Source organism: Meles meles, chromosome 8 (genome assembly GCF_922984935.1).
Source record: "Meles meles chromosome 8, mMelMel3.1 paternal haplotype, whole genome shotgun sequence".
NCBI lineage: Eukaryota > Metazoa > Chordata > Mammalia > Carnivora > Mustelidae > Meles > Meles meles.
In genome coordinates this window covers 63,352,245-63,375,170 of record NC_060073.1, presented here as the reverse complement: position 1 = coordinate 63,375,170, position 22,926 = coordinate 63,352,245, and the positions used below count along the sequence as shown (strand labels likewise).

General features: G+C 38.1%; 1 protein-coding gene across 1 annotated transcript; it reads left to right on the top strand.

The window, feature by feature from the left end:
• Positions 1 to 86: 86 nt before the first annotated feature.
• Positions 87 to 22,731, top strand: THAP12 (THAP domain containing 12). The gene is made up of 5 exons (XM_046017176.1): positions 87 to 475; positions 10,289 to 10,409; positions 13,826 to 13,933; positions 18,029 to 18,065; positions 19,812 to 22,731. The coding sequence occupies exons 1-5, from the start codon at positions 387 to 389 to the stop codon at positions 21,743 to 21,745; spliced, it is 2,289 nt and encodes a 762-aa protein (XP_045873132.1). The 5' UTR covers positions 87 to 386; the 3' UTR covers positions 21,746 to 22,731.
• The last annotated feature ends 195 nt before the right edge of the window (positions 22,732 to 22,926 follow it).

Genomic DNA, 22,926 nt, shown 5'->3' with positions numbered 1-22,926 from the left:
GCCCGCCCGCGGAGAAGTCAGCGGAAAGGAGGGGGCGGGGGAGGAAGGCTGAGGGAAGAGAGGGCACCCCCGGGCGCCAGGGTGCATTGTGGGAAGGAGGCGGCAGCGTCCCGGGCGGGCGGGAGGTGCACCAGCGGCAGCGGCGGCGGCGGCGGTAAATCCTCCCGGCCACTCACAGCACTGTGGAGCCGCGTCTCCAGCCCGGCCTCGGACCGCGGCGCCCCTCCTGCCCCTCGCGGCTTCTCGCCCGCCGCCCCTCCCCCCGGCGCGCCGGCCTTGCCGAGCCGGCCGGCCGGCCTGGCTCCCCTCCCCGGCCCCGACGGGCGGGCGGGCTGCCCTGAGGAGGCGGGGAGGGGAGGGCTGGGCCGGCCGGCGGGTGGGCGACGATGCCGAACTTCTGCGCTGCCCCCAACTGCACGAGGAAGAGCACACAGTCGGATTTGGCCTTCTTCAGGTTCCCGCGGGATCCGGCCAGGTAAGCGGCGGGCGCGGAGCCGGCGGCCCCGGGCCCACCTCCGCGGGGCGCGCTGCGGCTGCCAGCCGCCGGCTCCGGGGCTGCGTGGGGAGTGGGCCACGGTTGTCGACCCCAGCCTCGGCCGCAGGTGGGGAACGGGCCTGGAGCAGCGGGCCGGCTGGCGCCCGGGGACCTCGGAGCACGTGCGCCAGCGGGGGCTCGGCGCGGCGGGCACCACCCGAAGGAAGAGGCTACTGGGGCGGCGCGCAGGCGGCATGAGCGGGGTTCTCGCCCTGGTTAGGTTGCTTGGGTGACCTCGGGCAGGTCGCTTTCCCCTCTAGGCTTTAGTTTCCTCAGCTGTCAAAAGAGGGACTTGGATTCTATAGTTGGGGTCACCAGGGCCCGCCCTTCTCCTTGCCATTACCCCGGGGGCAGTGTTTCTTTTTGGAGTCCGGTCACCTTCTTTGATCTCGTCAAGTCACAATTATTTCCTCCGGCGGATTTGATCCTGGTTCGAATTCTGGCTCTGACCGTTACTCACTGTCTCACTTGATTATCCTGGGGATGGTTATCCTGGGGATAACTGAGGGTAGGGTTGGGGGTGGGGTACGCCTGTGGGCGTGGGAATGGGTATTGAAATGTCTTCCTTGAGGTAACTCACACGCTCTGACTTATATTTAAAGAGTGATGGAGAAGGGACTGTGAAAGTCTGAAGAATTTTCCTTGGCCTCTCTTCTTGATTCGTTCATTTCGAACCAACACTTAACTGTGTGCCGACAGGGTTTAGAGAAGGGAGATAGTGTTAGATGTTGGAAATTCAGATGTGTGTGAGACAGTGTTGCTGCCTGCAGAAACCTCGCAGTCTTTTAAGGAGACAGTTATAGAAGAAGGCGATTATAATACAGCATTCTATTTATTAGTTCCACAAACATTTATTGAAGGCCTACTATGTGGTAGGCATTGCTCTGAGCGCTGGAAGTGTACAGATGAACAAATCAGAGCCCCTGCTCTCTTGAAGTTGACATTCCATTGGAGGAAAATAGACAAATAAATATGTACGTACAGTATGTCATTTGGTGATAAATACTTTGAAGAAAGGACAAATGTTGGGACATAGAATAAGGAGTAGCAGGGGAGGCACAATTATTATTTTAAAATAGGTGATCAGAGAAGGCCTCACTAAGAAGGTGAATTTGAGGAAAGACCAGAAGTAGCTGAGCAGGCCAGCCATGGAGCTATCTAGGGGAAGAGCTTTCCGATCTGTGGAAACAGTAAATGCAAAGTTAGGGCATGCCTGTAGCAGGTACAGCCAAAAGTCCAGTAAAGGAAGTAAAACTGCTTTAAGGAAGGAGGGAGAGGGAAAAAATGAGACCAGTAAAGGGTTTGTTTGTATGGTAGGGGCAAATTGTATGGGACATTATAGGCAATGTAAAGCACTATGATCTTTATACTGATTGAGACAGGGTTTAGAGAAGGGAGACAATACTTTAAAGATTTTATTCATTTATTTGACAGAGAGAGATCACAAGCAGGCAGAGAGAGAGAGAGAAGGGAACAGGCTGCCTGCTGAGCAGAGAGCCCGATGCGGGACTCGATCCCAGGAGTCTGGGATCGTGACCTGAGCTGAGGGCAGAGGCTTTAACCCACTGAACCACCCAGGCGCCCAAGACTAGACTTTAAATAGGATTACTGGCTGCTTGTTAGATTGTAGGGAAGCAAAGGTGAGAGCAGGAAGACCAGTTAAAGGCAATTGCAGTAATCCAGGTTAGTAGAGGAGGAAGTGGTAAACTGCTGGCGTTTGAGACATATTTTGAAGGTGAAGCCAATAGGATTTGTTAATGGTTTAGATGTAGGTGGTAAGAGAAAAAGGGAAGTCAAGAATAACCCTAAGATTTTTTTTGACCTGAGTATTTACTGAGCTATGGAAGTCTGGGAGGAGCAGGTTTGGTGGAGACATATTCAGAGTTTGGTCTAGGACATGTGAAGTTTGAAGAGCTTAATAAATGTTCAGGAATATCCAGAAATGAACTTAAATGGCCCATATTTAGATCAGTAACCTAAATATTTTAGAGCTAAAACCATAAAAAGATAGTCTGGAATTTAGAGACTTTCAGACTAGATACTGTAAATATGGGTGTTCTCAGTTTATAGATGGTGTTTAATGTCATGCTCTGGGGTAAGTAAAGCGAGTAGGTCTGAGAATTGAGCTCTGGGGCATTCCTGGTGTTTAAAGTTCAGGGTGGTGAGGATGAACTTTGGAAGACTGAGGAATAGCTGTTGGGTTCCATGGGAGCAGAGAAGGGGAACATCTGAATCTGACTGGGCCTTACTCCATTAAGCATTATCTTCCTTTTACCCAAATTTTAGCCCAAGGGCAATTTTGAGAGTATATTTCACTTTCATAATAAGGGCAACATTAGTTGATTCTGGACCACAGGTCATTTATGTCTGTATACTGTAGCAAATGCTCTTTTCATTATACTCCTTAGAGGGGAGGGTATACAGTCTCAAATTTGGGAGGAATTTTTAGATCTAGTGCATTCTATCCCCTTTGAGAATCTAACATAAGGACCTTACTTGAGAAAAGACAGAGACACAATTTTGCATTCCATTATCAAGGTATTTATGGACCCTTTAGGGCCCTGAGCATTCCTGACAGGTGGGCCTTTGCTAAAACACCTCCAATGACTGTTCTCTGCTTTGTGCAGGGATGTTTCAAGATTTGGGACACCTTTAGCTATTGTTTCTTCCTTATATTGAGTGGGAATATGCCTCCCTTATAATTTATGCTTTGGAGGTCCTAGTTATGTTCCTACAGTCATACTGAGCAAATCTGTGCCATTTTCTATGTCAGAATGCTTTGAATATTTCAAGACTAAATTAAGAACTTTTCTTAATTCTTTTTAAACATTTTTATTGAGATAAAATTCACATACCATATAATTCACCCATTTAAAATGTCTATTAAGTGCACTTTAATACATGTTGTATAGTATTAATGTATATTGTTTAGTATACATTATTTTTAAACATTTTGTTAAGATATATAACATAAAATTGGTCATTTTAACCATTTTTAAGTGTATAATTCAGTGGCATTAATTACATTCACAGTGTTGTGCAGCCATTACCACTACCCATTTCAAAAGCTTTTTCATTACCCCAAGCAAGCAGTATCTCTTTCCCCACCTCCACCCTGCTCCACCCGCTTTCAGTCTCCATGAATTTGTGTGTTCTGTGTATGTCATGAAAATGGAATCATACAGTTGTCCTTTATGTCTGGTTTATTTTAGTTAACATAATATCTTCAAGATCCTATTTTATCCAAACCAAATCTCCTCATACTAAGGATTCCAAATTCTTCTGTTTTTGACAGTTTCTTCTTTACTGTGACCAGAATTAATTATAATAAAGAGGTAGTTTTCAGAAGTGTGCATTGAATTAATGATAGTATTTTTAGGGTTATTAATTATAATTAGTTTTTTTTCTGTAAATAAGTTGTAGGGAAGGTTGATAAAAGGTGACTTTGCCAACCTGTCCTTGAAAAAGTTAACTAATATTGTTAACTAAAAATATAGTATATTTAATGTTATTAAATAGTCTATTTCTTTTTGTTTTATTTGTAAATTCCATGGACACTTTTATAAAGAGCTATTTGAAGTAATTCAAAATTCAAAAGTGTAGTTAATAAAGAGCACAGTGCAGAATTTCCCAAAACACAGTACCTTTTATTGGTTCATAAAAAGTGGCATTAATGTGCTTTTTATTTTTTTATTAATTTTAATTTTAGTTTTTTTAAATTGAAGTATAGTTGACAGTGTTCAGCATTAGTTTCAGATATACAGTGTAGTGATTCTGTAAGTCTATACATTATGCAGTGTTCACCACAAGTGTAGCTACTACCTGTCACCATATAGTGCTGTTACAGTAACACTGACTATATTCCCTATGCTGTGCCTTTTATCCCCGTTACATATTCTTTTTTTTTAAACTATAAAACAATTGAATCGACTTACTTCAGGACAATGGTGGAGAGATCATAGATTACCTAAAATTAAAGTTAAAAGAAAAAAACCTGCCTAAAACTGGATCACCCGAGGATGGCTTGATTAATGCCAAGGCTTGGCAGGAACCTAGGGGCAGCTCATAGTAGAGCTCATACCCAGGTGAGGTGAAGGTACAAGTAGAGCTAATGAATTGCTCCTATTAGAGCGAGTTGGGCAACCGAAGCCCTCTTCCTCCTCAGGCAATTAGTTTTAACTCACCCCTAAGGTAGTGAGGTCTTCTAAGTTTCTTTTGGCAATTTAATCAAAGTAAATTGAGAATTGATGTACTCTGCCTTGTGAAATGCAAAACAGTGGTTTTTTGGGGCACTCATGAAGGTCCCCCAAGACTTTCAGGGAGTCCACAGGGTAAAAACTGACGTTATTTGCCGTTTTCATGCTCATTCTTTCAGGAGTGTGCACTGGAGTTTCTGAGGAGGTCCATAGCATGGTAATATCATTGCTCTGAAAAGTTGTCTGTTATATTTTCTAAAATTTCCTAAGTATGATTATACAGATGCCAGTGTGTGGTAGACATTTTCTCAGAAATGAATGGAAGCCTGCCACTTCAAGGGAAACAGTTGACATTCAAGCAAAAATTAGAATTTTGGAAAATTTAAATGCACTACTTTGAGCTTGACAACTCTCTAAGACTTTTCTGTTGAGATTGATGGTAATATTGATAAACGTGATTTTTTAAAATAAATTGTATAAGGGTGGTTTGCATAACTGGCTGAACTGATATTTTCCAAATTGGCCAATTCATAATTTCACAAAAACATGCACAGATAAAAGCCCTATTCAGGGGCACCTGGGTGGCTCAGTGGGTTAAAGCCTCTGCCTTCGGCTCAGGTCATGATCCCAGAGATCATGAGATCATTGGGATCTAGCCCCGCATCGGGCTCTCTGCTAAGCAGGGAGCTTGCTTCCCTTTCTCTCTCTGTGCCTGCCTCTCTGCCTACTTGTGATCTCTGTCTGTCAAATAAATAATAAATAAAATCTTTTAAAAAAAAAGCCCTATTCAAAGTATAAGATACACCAGGAGATTTCAGTGTAATCGAGTGAGAAATCTCATTGGTCTGGTGTCAGATTACATATCACAACTCATCTTCAAGAAACCACCACTTGTGGAGTTTTTGTGTAGTATTAAAGAATATCCATAGTAATATGGATAAGAGAGGAATATTTTAATTTCCTTTTTAACTGCATAGCAGTGTGAGGCCAGATTTTCTTCATATACTTTAGCCAAAACCACATATGGCAACAGATAAAATACAAAAGCAGATGTGAGAATCTAGCATTAGAGAGATTTGCGAAGATGGAAAACAGTGCCATTCTTTTCACTAAAGTATTTTTTTGTTTTGGAAAATGCAATTATTTTTCATTGGGATTGTAAGTTTTAATGAAATAATAACTATTTTAAAAGTGTATTTGGTTTTTTAGATGATAAATATTGATATAGTGATAAATATTGATAAACAAAAGCTCTTTGGGTCCTCAATAAGAGGGTAAAAAGACTGAATTTGAGAATCATATCTGTAAAATATGATCTTAAAGTGTTTTCATATCTCATTTAATCCTCCAACCCATGCTATGAGTTGTAATGATAATACTTCTTACAGAATACTTCGTATTCTATGTGCCAGGCAGTGTTCTACGTGTTTTATGTACATTATTTCATTTAGCCCTTGCAATAGGTTTTGAGATAGTCCCTGCTTTTCAGATGACCAAAGCAGGCACAGAGAAATTAAGTAATGTGTTCAAAGTTCCACAGAAACGTCTGAGACCCCAAGAATATAATAAAACATGTAATATTACTGAACCTTATTTGACCATGAAACTTTTTTATTTTAATGGAACAGTTGACTAGAGTTTCTTAAAATATGTTTTTGGAAATGCTGCAAGTAGGAGACCATCAAAGGGAAAAATACACAAAAAGGCTGAATGGTACTGAAAGGGTGATTAAAATGAGGATAGAAAGTGACCATTGGATTTGGCAGGATTGAAATCATTCATACTCTTGAGGAATTTCAGTGGAAAAGATAAAATAGAACCCTCCTTGGAATTGATTGAGGAAAGAATGTGAGACAAAGTGGAGACTATGAAAATGGGTTCTAGTTTTGCTTTGCAGAGGAACCAAGTTAATGGAATTTTTTAGATAGGAGATACTAGGGCACGTTTATACTGATGGTAATAATATAGATAAGTAAAGGATGTTGAGATACCATATACAGAGAGGAAGGGGAGTGTTTCCTATGTGTGTGTATACATAGTTCTACACATATGTATACATACCTGAATCAGGAAGTTTCCTTCAAGAAATGATATTTGAGGGGCACCTGGGTGATTCTGTCTTTTAAGTGTCTGCCTTCAGCTCAGGTCATTGATCCCAGGGTCCTGGGGTTGAGACCTGTGAGCCCCATGTTGGATTCCCTGCTCAGTGGGGAGTCTGCTTCTCCCTCTCCCCCAACTTGTGTTCTCTCAAGTGTGCGTGTGCAAGCGCACGCGCTCTCTCTCTCTCATAAATAAAATCTTAAAAAATAAAAAACAAAAACGTTTACTCTGCAGTGTGGAGAAAGGGCTAGGGAAAGGCAAAAGACCAGTTTGGAAGTTAGATGGATTCAGAGAACCATTTCACTCTGCTAAGGGAAAAGGCTACAGAGTCTGGGAGTACAGGGTGCAGAATAATGAGAGGGAGAGCTAGGAAAGGGGAGACAGTGGTCAATTTGAGAGATAACTATGTATATCCTTAAAAGCATTTAAGTATATATACACATGTGTGTATACATACATGTATACATGTATGTAAAAAGCTTGTCACATAAAATTTTTATAACTTTATTGATATAAAATGTATATATGCAAGACCATCACAAATCATAAGTGTTGCATGGCTTGTTGGATTTTCAGGGTGACCTGTCCATGAAGCTTTCAGCCAGATTTAGAAAAAAAATAGTCTATTACTAATATCCCAAACTTCCTCTCCCCCGAGGCTCTCTCAGTCATTATGCCACTATCCCTAGTGAGAATCATTGTCCTACTGGATACAATCAGATTAGTTGGTTATTCAGAATGAGGGAATCTTTTATTGATACATGACGTACATAGAAAAGAATGTAAAGTCAGTAGTCTAGAACTTGATGAATTTTTAGAAAATGAATACCCCGGTAATGTTTGAGATACAGAACATATTTCCAGCCAGAAAAGCCCATTAGAGATCCAGTGCCCCCCCCCCCCCTTAAAAAGATTTTATTTATTTATTTGACAGAGACAGTGAGAGCAAGAACACAAGCAGGGAGAGTGGGAGAGGGAGAAGCAGGCTTCCCACCAAGCGTGGAGCCCGATGTGGGGCTCTATCCCAGGACCCTGGGATCATGATCTGAGTGGAAGTCAGAGAGGAAGGCAGACACTTGACTGAGCCACCCAGGCTCTCCTGGTGCCCAAAGTTTTTATTGCAAGGTAGTCACACAGACACTCTCTGTCAAGGGTATATTAAAATTCTAGACTCCCAGAAGGAAGGCAGATGTTCAGTATAAAAATATTGTTTAAAAAAAATAAATCATGTTGCTTCCACAGTCCTAAATACAATGAGCCACCTTATCAGTTAGGGCAAGTTTTATGTCAGTGTAGGGAACTATTTATTAAGCAAGTTTCTTCCAGGGACCAGCCAAAAGGCTGTCTTTACGAGCGGGCCTTTCTTAAGGATAGCAGTCTCAGATCTCCCATATTAATTAACTTTTTTTCTGCATAATCACCATAGATGAGTTTTGCCTATTTTTTTTAATGACATATAATTTCTCTCTCTTTTTTTTTTAAGTTTATTTAAGTAATCTCTGTACCCAGCATGGGGCTTGAACTCATAAATCAATTTGAGGGGAATTGATATCTTTAGAATTCCATGTACCAGTCCATGAACTTGTATATCCCTCCACTTATTGAAGTTATTTAAAATTTTTTTCAGTTAGAGGGTCTTGCACATCTTTCACTAAATTTACTTCTAGGTATTGATATGGCAGACATAGATGTAGCTGTTTGGGCTATCTGCCCTACCTATTCTTGACTGAATCTGAATGTTTGCCATATCAGGAATCTGTCTCAACTTAGTTCAGAGATAATACAGACAGTACTTTTCTGTATGGAAGGTCTTCAGAGATCTAAGAATTAAAAAACAAACAGCTGTAGCAGTATGGCAAATTATTTTTTAGTGAGGCAGTTTCTGTGCTAAATATTTAGATGTTGAAACATGAAATGTTTATAAAATCATATTGCATAACCGTGTAAAAATATTAAAATATGGACATCTTAGGTATCATTACTGTGCAGTAACACTTCTTGGCTGAATGAAATGCTGTGCAATTTAGGTGTGGTTTTAGTTTCGGTTAGATAATCAACATTTCACCATGGTTTTACATATTGAGAGTAAAGGGAATTAAGTGTCAGAGTGTGTATGTGTGGAGGGGTGAGCTGTAATATTAAGACATAATATACTATAATGCGATTATAAAATAAACTATGTTTTCAATTTCTTTTTAAGATACACAGCGAGAGAGGGAACACAAGCAGGGGGAGTGGGAGAGGGAGAAGCAGGCTCCCCGCCAAGCAGGGAGCCCAATGCTGGGCTTGATCCCAGGACTCTGGGATCATGACCTGACTTGAAGGCAGACACTTAATGACTGAGCCACCCAGGCCCCCCATGTTTTCAAATTTGTGATTATGACAGCATTTTTATTGCTAGAAACTTGAGGAATGAAGGAAAGAAAGATTAGTTGTGAGCTTTAGCAAATTACTTAACATTTCTGTGCCTTCATTTCTTCATCTACATTCAGGGTATAATGTATCCCTTTTGTAAAAGACTTAGAACAGTGTCTGGCTTATAGCAAGTGCTCAGTGTGCATCGTCATCATTGTTGTTGTCATTATTATTGTTTGTTTTTCTGCAGATTTATAAACACCAAAAGGGCATGGACTTTGTCTTGTTCACTATCTTCAACACCTTCTGTGTACTAGATTGTGTAGAATCCCTGCAGTCATGGAGCTTGCTAATCTAACTTGTACATATTGTAGAGAATAAATCATGTTCTTAATAAGGTGAATGAACACAGGCCATCATGCTCCTGGAAGAAACTCTAAATGATTTATAGAACATCTATTTACTGATTTTTTGCAATGACAGTGTTGTTTCATATCCTTGTTTAAGTTGAAATCCTGAGGGAAATGTTAGGCCATGGGTTTCATGGTTGTGCACGTTTTTGGTTGAACTGCTGATAATTGAGTCCTCTCTGGTGCTAGGATGTCCTGGGAATTGAAAGACTCAGATTTAAGTTCTATTTTTACTGCTGATTTTGTACAGGATTCTGAGCAAGTTACTTTTTTTTTTTTAATATTTTATTTATTTTTTTGACAGAGAGAGACACAGCGAGAGAGGGAACAGAAGCAAGGGGAGTGGGAGAGGGAGAAGCAGGCTTCTTGCTGAGCAGGGAGCCTGATGCAGGGCTTGATCCCAGGACCCTGGAATTATGACCCGAGCCGAAGGCAGATACTTAATGACTGAGCCACCCAGGCGCCCCCTGAGCAAGTTACTTCTTAAACTTGTCTATAATTGAATGTACTAAATGATTTCTAAGGTTTCTTTTAGCTCTCATTTTGTTATCAGTCAGCTTCTCCAAATTATGTTCTGCAGAGGAAGGTGAGCAGGAATCCATTGTCTATAATATATCTTTGCCTTATAGCTGAATGCTGAAATACAAACATTGAGCTCATATTTCTTAATTGTATTTTGGTTTTATTTATAGATGCCAGAAGTGGGTGGAGAATTGTAGGAGAGCAGACTTAGAAGATAAAACGCCTGATCAACTAAATAAACATTATCGATTATGTGCCAAACACTTTGAGACCTCTATGATCTGTAGAACTGTAAGTAATAGAAGGGCTTGAGTTGTTTGTTTTCTCTCTCTCTCTCACTCAGTGTCCGGTTGAGAATGTAAATCTTTATTAATGTTGAGGTGTATCCTTGCACCCCACCACTTTTTTTAAAGTTGAAGACAAATTCGGAGCTGATTGGTATCTATTGTGTTCTTAAAAACCTGAGATTTTTTTTTAACCCCGCCTGTTTCTGATGCCCCATTACTACTCACCAGAGGTTGCCACTTTTACATTTCTTATGCAGCCTTCAGAAAATTTTTGGTGATTATTAAAGTGTATGTTTAAGGTAGAATTTGTGTTTTTATTTGGAGCATCTTCAGAGCTTTTTTTTATGAGTGAAATCTTCATTGAGAAATGGAGCTCTTTGTTTTCATATGTACTGTTAGAACCCACCCTTATTTTTATGTTCAAGTTACAAGAAGAAGCAAATTATATATTTAATGTGAAAAAATTTTTCCATCAGTATTTCTCAATTTCATATCAAGACCGGGATCTGTCATCCTTACTACTGTTAACTGTGTGAATTTGGCCATGTCACTTTCCCAAAATCTAATAAGGAGATTAAACCACATAATTCCTGAGATTTTAACATTTTTAACCCTCTGTGATTCTGTTGTTGCTGTGAATTATTAGAGACACAAATAGGGCAGATTTGATTGAAATGAAACAGACTTGAAACAATTTAAAAATTAGTTAGGAAGACAGTTTTGTTAAATAATATATTCTTGTTTAGGTATAACTAATGTATCATCTCAGATATTGGGATAGACATAAACTTGATTTGAAGATACACTATATATTGTTACGCAGCAATTTATTTTGATATTTTTTTCAGATACATTTTGCAGAGGCATCAGAAAACTAAAGAATGATTGGGTTATTTTATTTCTCAAAATTAATTGAAGCAGATACTTGTGAAGTCATTGGGAGGTGAGCCAATTCCGGTTCAACAGTTTAATCACAAATATTTGAGGGATATTTTTGCCTTGCTTTGTTAAGAGGGTAATAATGATCAACCAAAACAAGGGATTTCATATGTTTAAAAGGCAAACCATTTTTATATTCTTGACATTAAGTAAAAATATCCCAAATTATTATTTTAAATATACAAGCCATATGCATTTTTATTTTAGTAATAAATATGGTCTCTTTATTAGACAATTCCAGTGAGATTAATGTGAGGAATGTAAAATTATAGTTCACCCATATTCTTGTTTAGTCAGAGCATAGAACAGAAAGATGAGCTATTTTTGCTTTTTAAATTTCCACATGATTCTTCAGTCTTGAATAAGTTAATGCAAATACGAGAAGATGTTCTTTCTACACATGTAGAAGAAGATACTGCTATTAAAAACTGGCTTATATGGTATAGATATCCAAATGTTTGAGAGGTTTTGATTGGATTAATTTGGCATTGAAGGTTTCATCACTAAACATTCATGGATACTTCACCAAAGCCAAATACTGTCTTTAATGCTAGAGTAAGAGCATTGCTTTATGCTCAAACTTTAGTTCAGCAATTAAAGATTAAATCTTGATACTGAGTTAAAACTGTCATGCACATAAATTGAATATAGCTCTTTTTTGCATGTGAACTTTTAAGTCAATATTTATAAAAAGTAACATGTTTTTAATTCATGTTGTTTTTTGGTCTGTAATGTCTTTGCTTTATAGCAAATTAATTTGATTTAAATTTAAGAAATGCATTAGGAATGTTTTATCCCTCCTCTCCTTATTTAATAATTGGTAAGGTATCAAGAGTTGACTGTGTATGTTTTTATGTCGTGACATGTTTGCTAGGCAGGAAAGGTGAAATGTTTGGGGTGTGGTATAGTTTCTGCTCCCTTCAGTGATTGTGTCCTTAATCAGTCTTACTCAAAATTCCTGGTAGACTCAGGATAATTGGCCCACCACTAGAAGTTGAGTATTATTAAGAAATAGATTTTTTTTAAAAAAAGGTTTTCTTCTTTGTATTTTCCATGACGCATGGGGTTGAAATGGAAAATATTGACTCTGAATAGAAGTACTTCCCAAATGTGTTTAACACAACCCGAGATAGTGTGTTTCTTAATATCATCCTAACTTTCCTTCCCTGGGTAAAAAAAAAATACAGTTGTTATTTTTGTTTGGCATATACTTTGAACATGCTTTAGTAGTTAGCTTTGAAATAATCACTGCTCCCAAGAAAGCTTTTTGAAAAGAAGAGTGTGTGTCTTTATCAGTGCAGACCTGTGAAGAAATTAAAGGCACTGTTTCTTTAGACTAGACTGCAGTTATTCATCTATTACTCTCCCTGTTAATAAACTTCTTGTCCCTACCTGACCTCTGGGTTGGCTGTTGAAGACTGTCAACATCCAGTTTATAGCCAAGTTGGATTAGGTTAACAGGAATTAGAATAGAGAATAGTCATCCTCCAGTGATAAGAATGTTAGAATTAGAAATTTAGAAATACCTAGTTTAGTGTTTGCAAAATCCAATTATGTATATCATGGTTATGAATGAATTCAAGTGGCATATGAGTCAATTTTTATTTTAGGAGTTTCACATGTGTGTTTAAAAATATACGTAGCTCATCAAAATCATTATTTTATAGTTTGTATTGCCTAAGACAATGCTAACTTTAAAAATGAGTGGATTATGTAAAAGTGTGGATGACAGAATGCAAGCCTTATCGTTAGTATGTGAATCATTTCATTTTAGGAAATATTGGTCTAGTTCAGTACTTGAATTTTATTCAGAAGAGGAAACTGAGGTCCAGAAAGGGAAAGTATTTGACCAGGATCTTACAGTGATCTTACAGTGAGTAACTGGTAGAATTTGGACTAGTTCCTGGGTCTCCTGGGTCAGACCCAGTCCATTATTTCACTATACCTTGATGCTTCTCAGTAATAGTAGTGAAAGTGGAGTGAACATCAGGTAAAGAAGGAAAAAATTGAATATACAAAGGATAGATTGAGAAACTTTTGTTCCTGATGTAGATTTGGTGGGCTCATGGAAGGGCAGAATAGATGAAGTCACTGGGAGGATGAATTAGAAGTATATATGCAAGATGCAAATACACATCTTGCATATATACTTCTAATTCATTAATTATTCATTATTTTTTATAATGAAATAAAAGGAATTTTAGAATGAAATAATTATAATTTATAATGAAAAAATTCATTAATTTTTTTATGCATACCATCAGTTCCGTTGCCTTTTTTTAATAGTAAGATTGCCAGAAGGCAAATGCAAAAAGAGTTAGAAATAATAAGCTCTTCTGGACTGACATTGTCATTCTGCAAGTCTCTACACTCTAGAGCTGGAGTTGAAGGAGTACTGGGGAAGTCATTAATGTAGCATTTTCTTTATGTGTAATACATTCTTACAGACTGTCTCTGAGTTAACATATTTTTCTTTTTCAGAGTCCTTATAGGACAGTTCTTCGAGATAATGCAATACCAACAATATTTGATCTTACCAGTCATTTGAACAATCCACATAGTAGACACAGAAAACGAATAAAAGAATTGGTATGTCAATGTAGTTTTGGCTTTCCCATGCCCCATAATACTATGAAATCAAATATAGATGCATTCATGTTAAAATTGAACCCAAGTTAGTCTCTATTTCAAAGGTAGCATGGGAAGTGAGTACTGTGGTTATTGAAGTAGCATGGATGTGAGACGATTAGTTCAATACTTAAATTGGGAAGTTTTTTCCAAATTTAGCCTTTTGATTTAGCCTGTTGATACTCATTGCCTTGGGCTAAAATATGCTGTCAGTTATAGAACACTAGCACATTCCCTTCCTGGGGGGGGAAAAACCACTCCCTTTTCTTTTATAGTAAAGAAAGTGGAGCTGAGGGGTATTTCCAGAATTCAGCACAAAGGGATAAAGAAAGGGAAGGTATAAAAGTTAAGACATGGGGTGGGGGTGTGGGGGACGCCTTAGTGGCTCAGTTGGTTAAGCATCTATCTTTGGCTCAGGTCATGATCTCAAGGTCCTGGGATTGAGTCCTGCATCTGGTTCCTGCTCAGCGGGGCACTTGGCTTCTCCCTATGCCTCTGCCTGCCCCCCCCCCACTATGAATAAATAAATAAAATCTTTAAAAAAGAATAAAATTAAAAAAATAAAAGTTGCATGGATACTTTTATGTAGAGGTTCTGTCACTATAAGTACTGAGTTAGAAAAAGCTTTTAAATCTCTGTATATGGCATCATTTATGCATGTTTTTATATTCCTTTGATACCCGTTAGTTCTAATGCTTGAAACCTATCTGTTTTTTTTTTTTTTTAATTGACATTAGGTGACCAACATTAAATTCCTGAGACTCTTCAGTCCATGACTTTCTGTCTTTGTTGCTACCAGTGAGACCCTTATTTTATTTTTTCTTCCTCCTTCCAGTATTACTACTATTCTCATTTCCTCTCTTTTTGGTATCCATGCTAGTGTATTTAATATTGGTCATTTGATTCTGCCTGCTGTGTGCTTTTTAAAGACAACATTTATCTAATATTCCTCATTTTTTCTGTTTCTGTGTTTACCATTCATAGTTATATCTTTCATTGATTTGGAGTTTGTATGTCTTTATTACCATAGCTTTATAATATATCTTGCTTACAAATACAGTGATTTCTTAACTCTTCTTTTTCAAAATTGTCTTAGCTATTTGTGGACCTTTATCCCTCCAGATGAATTTGAGAATTCTTTTTGTCAGGTTATAGAAATTGTATGGGGATTTTCGTCATGAATGCTTTGAATTACCATCTTTGCAGTATTAATTAGTCCTGTCTATAAACAGAAAAAAACAGCTATCAAGTAATAGCAGTTATTGACAAAACTAAATACTAGTTCTTTGAAAACACTATTAGTATACTTTTAGGGGCACCTGGATGGTTCAGTTGGTTAAGCCTCTCTTTGGCTCAGGTCATGATTTCAGGATCCTGGGATCGAGCCCTGATTCGGGCTCCCTACTCAGTGGGGAGTCTGCTTTTCCTGCTTTTCCTTCTACTGCCTCCCACCCCGCTCTGGCTCTGGCTTGTGCACTCTCTCTCAGATAAATAAATAAAATCTTTAAAATAAATTAAAAATTTTTTAAATACTTTTGGGAGTACACGAAGTAAAAAAATTAGAAAAAACTTCAGGGTTTTTGCTGCAGTTCTTTAAAAGAGAACAATATGTACATTCTTCCTTAAATTACTTCCTAAATACACTATGGTTATTTTTGGTATAGATTATATATTCTGGTTGAGATTGTTTCTAGCAATTTTGAAGACCCCTTTTTATTAATCCTAATAGTCTACCAAGTTTTCTGTGTGATTGATTGTATATCATCCTCCATATTTGCCTCTTCTTCCTATCCTCATAATTAAAATTTTTCTGTTGCCTATGTTACTGTTGAGTCCAGACCCCTAAGAGTGCTGTGTTGAACAATCCCAGGAATGTCACAGCTGGTACATTTTTGACATTAAATGTGCCATTTATTGTTGATATTTTTAAATAATTTTTATGAAGTTAAGGAAATTCCTTTTATTCCCTTTTTGTCCTCATGTTCAGTAATTTTATCATAACTTGTTGAACTTATCAGAAGATTTCACTGCGTCTGTTGAGTAGAAAAGTTCACGATTTTTTTTAAAGCAGTGAACAACATTGATGGATTTTCTAATGTTGAACCATCTTTGCATTCCTGTGATGAACCCTAATTGATTGTAGTATATCTCTCTTCATTTGTTTGATTTAGTTGGTTAATGTTTTATTTAAGATTTTGCATTTATAATTTTAAGTGTTGTCCTCTGATTTTCTTTTTGTGTGCTCCTCTTACCCAGTCATGATATCAGGGCTCTATTAGCCTTATAAAATTAGTTGGATAGCTTTCCTTTTTTTCTTCTTAATTTTTCTAGAGAAACTTATGTAAGGTTTATATATATATACTGTCTGCTCTTGAAAGTTAAACCATAAAACAGAGGGCTTGTGGTAGGTGAGGGAATATTTTGATTGCCATTTTGATTTACTTATTGTTTTTCTCTTCTTGTGTTTCATTTGTTCTCAAGAGTTTATGAACTGCAGCTGGGATTTTGGAATGCTTGTTTTTTTTCTGAACCTACAATTATTTTAATAGTCTTTGCAAAAAAGTAGTGGTTAGTTTTATCAATGATATCTGCACTTGTGAGCTATTTTATTGGTTTCTTCTTGATTTGAGGGATTTACTTTTTAGCTATTTTTGTGGCTTCTTGAATGTTTAGTTCATATTTATGTATATTCAAGCTGTAAATGTCTAAGTGTGTTTTGTAAATTCCCCTATTCCTTTAATATAGGATTATTTTTGTTTTTGGTTTACAGGGTTTATTTTTTTTAAAAACTTACTGTAATTTTTATTTGGAGTGTTATAATTAAGTGATACATAGAGGATGTGTACAGTCTGTGCAATACTGATTCTTTCTAGTTTTTGCATCTGTTATTGCTATTGAAGTCTGATGCCAGCCTGATTCTTGCTCCTTTTTAGATGATCTGCTTTGCTCCCTCAAAGACTTTAGTTTTTTTTCCTTATATTTGACATTTTAAATTTTTGCTAAACGGGGTCTAGATGTTTTTTTTTAATTATCTGGATTTACATCTTTAAGTTCTGAGAAGTCCTCAGATTTTATTTCTTCATGCATTTCTTTCCTTCTATTTATTTATTTGTTTTTCTGGGACTTCTCTTAGATGAACACTGACACTCCACAACAGCCCTCCACATTAGCATTCTTCTTAGTAATACGTACCAGGGGTGAGACGCTCAGCAACTTCCCATCCTATAGCTATCATTTCCCCATATTCTGTCCTTTGGGAACCTCAGATACCTTATTGCAGACATACTTTTCCAGATCTGCCTGCCATCCTTGCAGTTGCAACTCACAGGTTAATGAGGGAATGTTCCAGATTGGCTAGCCTGTTGACATTTCTTGTTAGCAGTATCATGTTTCCATGCTGCCTAGCAGGTACCCTGCTAACTCCAGCTGCCACTGGTACTGCTGTTTGTCTGCCCCAGAATAGTAATGGGGTGGGTTGTGATTTAAGCATTGTGGGGGATTAGAGGGAGAGAAAAGGACACAACTGGGAAGTCCTTCCTCGGTCTAACCCTGTATGTATGTGCCACTTGCATTCTGTGCTGTGTGCATCCATTTCTCTTCCATTCTGCACTGTGTTACTGTCTCCTTCCCAGGGATTGTTTGTAGCTTTTATGTTAGATTCTGGGATCCAGAGTGGTCTCTTACCTGGCATTCCGCCAGGATTGGATTGAGTAGGGAACATGATTTGTGACCCTTTGGAATGCCCATCCTGTACTTTCATGCCTTTTATTAGCCAGCAAACACTTGTAACCCAAAGTTATGATTATTTAAATATAAAGTAAGTTAAACAATGTATTCTTTCCCCTCTAGTATTTTATTATGAGCTTGGAGTCATTAGTAAATTATACTTCTGGTTTTTCTGTCATCTCTGTTTGAAGAATGTTTTCCTTAAAAGGAATTTATGCTCTTGAAGGAATTAAATTTGAGTCAAGATATGCTTTTTACTTATGAGTCTACAGTGATGTGCTAGAGTTAAGTTTTCTTAAAGACGTTGTTTTCTTTTTTCTTGTCATTTAGAGTGAAGATGAAATCAGGACACTGAAACAGAAAAAAAGTAAGTGATAGTGTTAATGACTCAACTTCTGAATGTCTTTTAAAAAGGCCTTGACCTGGTAAGGACAAATAATTATGTTTTATGTCCAAAACCTGCCGTGAGAATGATGTAAGTGTGTGGTAGGCATTGTCCCATGGTCTGGAACTGTCTGTGAGACTAAAGTGTTAGCTTAGTTTCTTGATTGAGTGCTTCTGTGCCATACACTTTGCCTTCTCCCCACTAGGGCTGTGCTCTTGGTGTGGTGGGAGTGGCAGACACACAGACAGAATGTCCCAGAATAGGGAAGGAGAGGCAGCAGGAAGGACAAGAGCAGAATCTTCGTCTACCCAATGTGTGGTGCATAATAAGTTCTTTTTCTTTTTTTTTCCTTAAAGATTTTATTTATTTATCCAACAGAGAGAGAGCACAAGCAGGCAGAGCGACAGGCAGAGGCAGAGGGAGAAGCAAGCTCCCCACTGAACAGGGAGCCCTATCCCAGGATCCTGGGATCATGACTTGAGCCAAAGGCAGATGCCTAACAACTGAGCTACCCAGGCACCCTCATAATAAGTTCTTGATACATTTTTAAGGACTAAATGCTATGAGAACACTTAACCTAATAGAGAATGGGAGTCAGAAGCCTTTCTGCAGAGTACTGATAGATGATCTCTGTCACCAAAAAATGAGGACCAGAAGTTGTTTTTGTTCTTGTCAGTGATTGCTATTATTCCTCCTTTCTCTGTCTCCTCCCACTACTGTGTTGCTGTTATTATTAACATAAGTCTTTATGTGTACTGTGTACCCAGTCTTTATTCTAATTGCTTTTCTTAATTGACTTAATTCTCACAGTAGTCCTGGGGAGAGGAGACCTAGAGTCAGGCAAAGGAGGGAAGAATAGTCTATATAGAAGTAGAGTGGCTTGACACCGGGTGCCAGATTTGGGCGATTATACTCATTTTGTTGTTGGAGCTTTAAGGTCCCATGATGATTAATGAGCATAGACGGGACCACAGGGTCCAGGACTCGCAAGGTTGTGTGTATGACAGTGGGCAAGGCACTCACTTCAGAGCCTCGGTTTTCCTATCCAAATACAAAGATACTTCTAGTAGTCTAATATTAGCCTTAAAAATGGCCTGAATATTAAATAAATAAATAAAGTTTTAAAAATTGCCTGAATATACTTTATGTTTTATTGGCTTGTATCACTCTCCTCTTCCATATAAAAATGTAGCTTAATTTCACAGAAGCTGCATCAGCCTGGAACTTGGAGCCACACATTCTTGGATTTGAATTTTATCTCCATCCTTCTAACCATATCTGTGACCTTGGACAGTTATTTACTTTCCTCATTTATCAAATGGGGTTGATAGCACCTGCCCATAGAAGGAATAATGTGATACATATAAAATGCCAACACTGTGCCTCAGTAAATACTAGTTCTCTTCCTTTTCTTTTTTCTGAGGGCACAGACTGTTAGAGCTCGGTATATATTTTATGTCACATGCCTTGTTAAGTTTATAAGAAATCATTTCTCTCTTACAACATTCACTGTAGGATTAAAATATATCTGTAATACGGTTTTTGTCTCCTCCTCTAGAGTGTGCCTTATTGTAACCTCTGTACCCTAGTCTGTGGTCCAGTAGGTGCCTTGTGAATGTTGAATGGATGAGTTTGTGAATTTTAAATATTTAACCAATCAAAAATATAATTTTTTTTGTTTGTATGGTTTCTCCTGAGCCTTTTTATAAAATTAATTTTTTTTTCCAGTTGATGAAACTTCTGAACAGGAACCAAAACATAAAGAAATAAACAACAGCAACGCTCAGAATCCTAGTGCAGAAGAAGGGGGTGAGGAACAGGATGAAGATATTTTACCTTTAACCCTTGAAGAGAAAGAAAACAAAGAATACTTAAAATCTCTATTTGAAATTTTGATTCTTATGGGAAAACAAAACATACCTCTGGATGGGCATGAAACTGATGAAATCCCAGAGGGTCTCTTTACTCCTGATAACTTTCAAGCGCTGCTGGAGTGCCGGATAAATTCTGGTGAAGAGGTTCTGAGAAAGCGCTTTGAGACAACAGCAGTTAACACATTGTTCTGCTCGAAAACACAGCAGAAACAGATGCTAGAGATCTGTGAGAGCTGCATTCGGGAGGAAACTCTCAGGGAAGTGAGAGACTCGCACTTCTTTTCCATCATCACTGATGACGTAGTGGACATAGCAGGAGAAGAACACTTGCCTGTGTTGGTGAGGTTTGTTGATGAATCTCATAACCTGAGAGAAGAATTTGTGGGCTTCTTGCCTTATGAAGCTGATGCAGAAATTTTGGCTGTGAAATTTCACACTACGATAACTGAGAAGTGGGGGTTAAACATGGAGTATTGTCGTGGCCAGGCTTACATTGTGTCCAGTGGATTTTCTTCCAAAATGAAAGTTGTTGCTTCTAGACTTTTAGAGAAATATCCCCAAGCTGTCTACACACTTTGCTCTTCCTGTGCCTTAAATATGTGGCTGGCAAAATCAGTGCCTGTTGTGGGAGTATCTGTTGCGTTAGGAACAATTGAGGAAGTTTGTTCTTTCTTCCATCAATCTCCACAACTGCTTTTGGAGCTTGACAATGTAATTTCTGTCCTCTTTCAGAATAATGAGGAAAAGGGTAAAGAACTGAAGGAGATCTGCCATTCTCAGTGGACAGGCAGGCATGATGCTTTTGAAATTTTAGTGGACCTCCTACAAGCACTTGTTTTATGTTTAGATGGTATAAATAGTGATACAAATATTAGGTGGAATAACTATATAGCTGGTCGAGCTTTTGTACTCTGCAGTGCAGTAACAGATTTTGATTTCATCGTCACCATTGTTGTTCTTAAAAATGTTCTATCTTTTACAAGAGCCTTTGGGAAAAATCTCCAAGGGCAGACCTCTGATGTCTTCTTTGCAGCCAGTAGCTTGACTGCAGTGCTGCATTCACTAAATGAAGTGATGGAAAATATTGAAGTTTATCATGAATTTTGGTTCGAAGAAGCCACAAATTTGGCAACTAAACTTGATATTCAGATGAAACTCCCTGGGAAATTCCGCAGAGCCCAGCAAGGTAACCTGGAATCTCAGCTCACCTCTGAGAGTTACTATAAAGAAACTCTAAGTGTTCCAACAGTGGAACACATTATTCAGGAACTGAAAGATATATTCTCAGAACAGCACCTCAAAGCTCTTAAATGCTTATCTCTTGTACCCTCTGTCATGGGACAACTCAAATTTAATACATCAGAGGAACACCATGCTGACATGTACAGAAGTGACTTGCCCAATCCCGACACACTCTCAGCTGAGCTGCATTGCTGGAGAATCAAATGGAAACACAGAGGGAAAGATATAGAGCTTCCATCTACCATTTACGAAGCCCTCCATCTACCAGACATCAAGTTTTTCCCTAATGTTTATGCATTGCTTAAAGTCCTGTGTATTCTTCCTGTGATGAAGGTTGAGAATGAACGCTATGAAAATGGGCGAAAGCGTCTCAAAGCATACCTGAGGAACACTTTGACAGACCAAAGGTCAAGTAACTTGGCTTTGCTTAACATAAATTTTGACATAAAACATGATCTCGATTTAATGGTGGACACATATATCAAACTCTATACAACTAAGTCAGAGCTTCCTACAGATAACTCAGAAACCATTGAAAATACCTAAGAAACGTTTAAAGTAGGCTTTCTCTTATGTTTGATATTTGGAAAAATCTGTAAGAAATTTGAAAACATCTTACAGAAAAGCTGTCAGGTGTATGTAGGCCACTTAATCACTGAATATCTTGACATATTGACCTCTCATTGAGTATATTAGCCATTGATAATCTGCCTATTTAAATGGCCCCTGTTTAAACTCATGCTTTGGAGACATACCTGTTCTTCCAGAAGATAGCTTTGAAAGTGCCACATTACACTTCTGTGGGATTTCTGCTAGTGGCACTTGGCAATTGTTTTAGTTAAGTCATTTTAGACATAACATTTATTATCACTGGATCCAATTGTCGGGTATTGAGTTATCACTTCTTAGAAGATAAAGATTTTGAAGAGGTATGGGGGGAAGGGATACATTTTAGAAAATGTTACAAGAAGCTCATGAGTGACCCTTGAGTAGTAGGAGTGTTAGTATGTTAAAAATCTGTAATGGACAGTTCAGGGAGTTATCAGACAGAAACAGGGAGCTTGCCAAGCAAGGATTGCAGTAGAGATTTTGTCTTTATCAAAAGAACTTAACAAGTTACAGTTAAAGTTTGAGTGGGAGAGCCTGCCATTATTGTTCCACATTGGGTTGTTGCTGTTTACATTCCTTTGTTGAGCCTACGTCTTCATAAGCTCTTTAGCACGTGTATGTTGAAACACCTACGACTTCATAAGCTTTTTAGCAGGTATATGTTGAACACCTCTGTTCATGGTCAAGGCAGGATCAGAGGCCATGAATACTGACAACTGATTTGTCTGTTTTCCTCTGTCTTTTTCCATGACTATATCTACTGCCTCGTCTTGATTTATAAACAAAACCTGGAGAACCTACAAAAATAAGTGTTTTGTGGTTTATCTAGGAATAATACAGAAAATATTGCTGTTATTTTTGGTGAAGAAGATCAATTTTGTATAGTTTATTTCAACTTAAATAAAATGTGAATTTTGTTTAAAGTTCAAGTATGTGATTTTTGGTTGGGGACAAAGTAGATTCTTGTGTTGAATTCTTTTTTCAAAAATATCACCTTCACAATTGAAGACGGGTTTTTTAGGGGTTTTTGGGGGGTGTGTGGTATATGGTTTACTTCTTGGGGTATATAAATGACATTTTAATTGAGTAATATCTAAATAATAAGGTTTATCTAACTG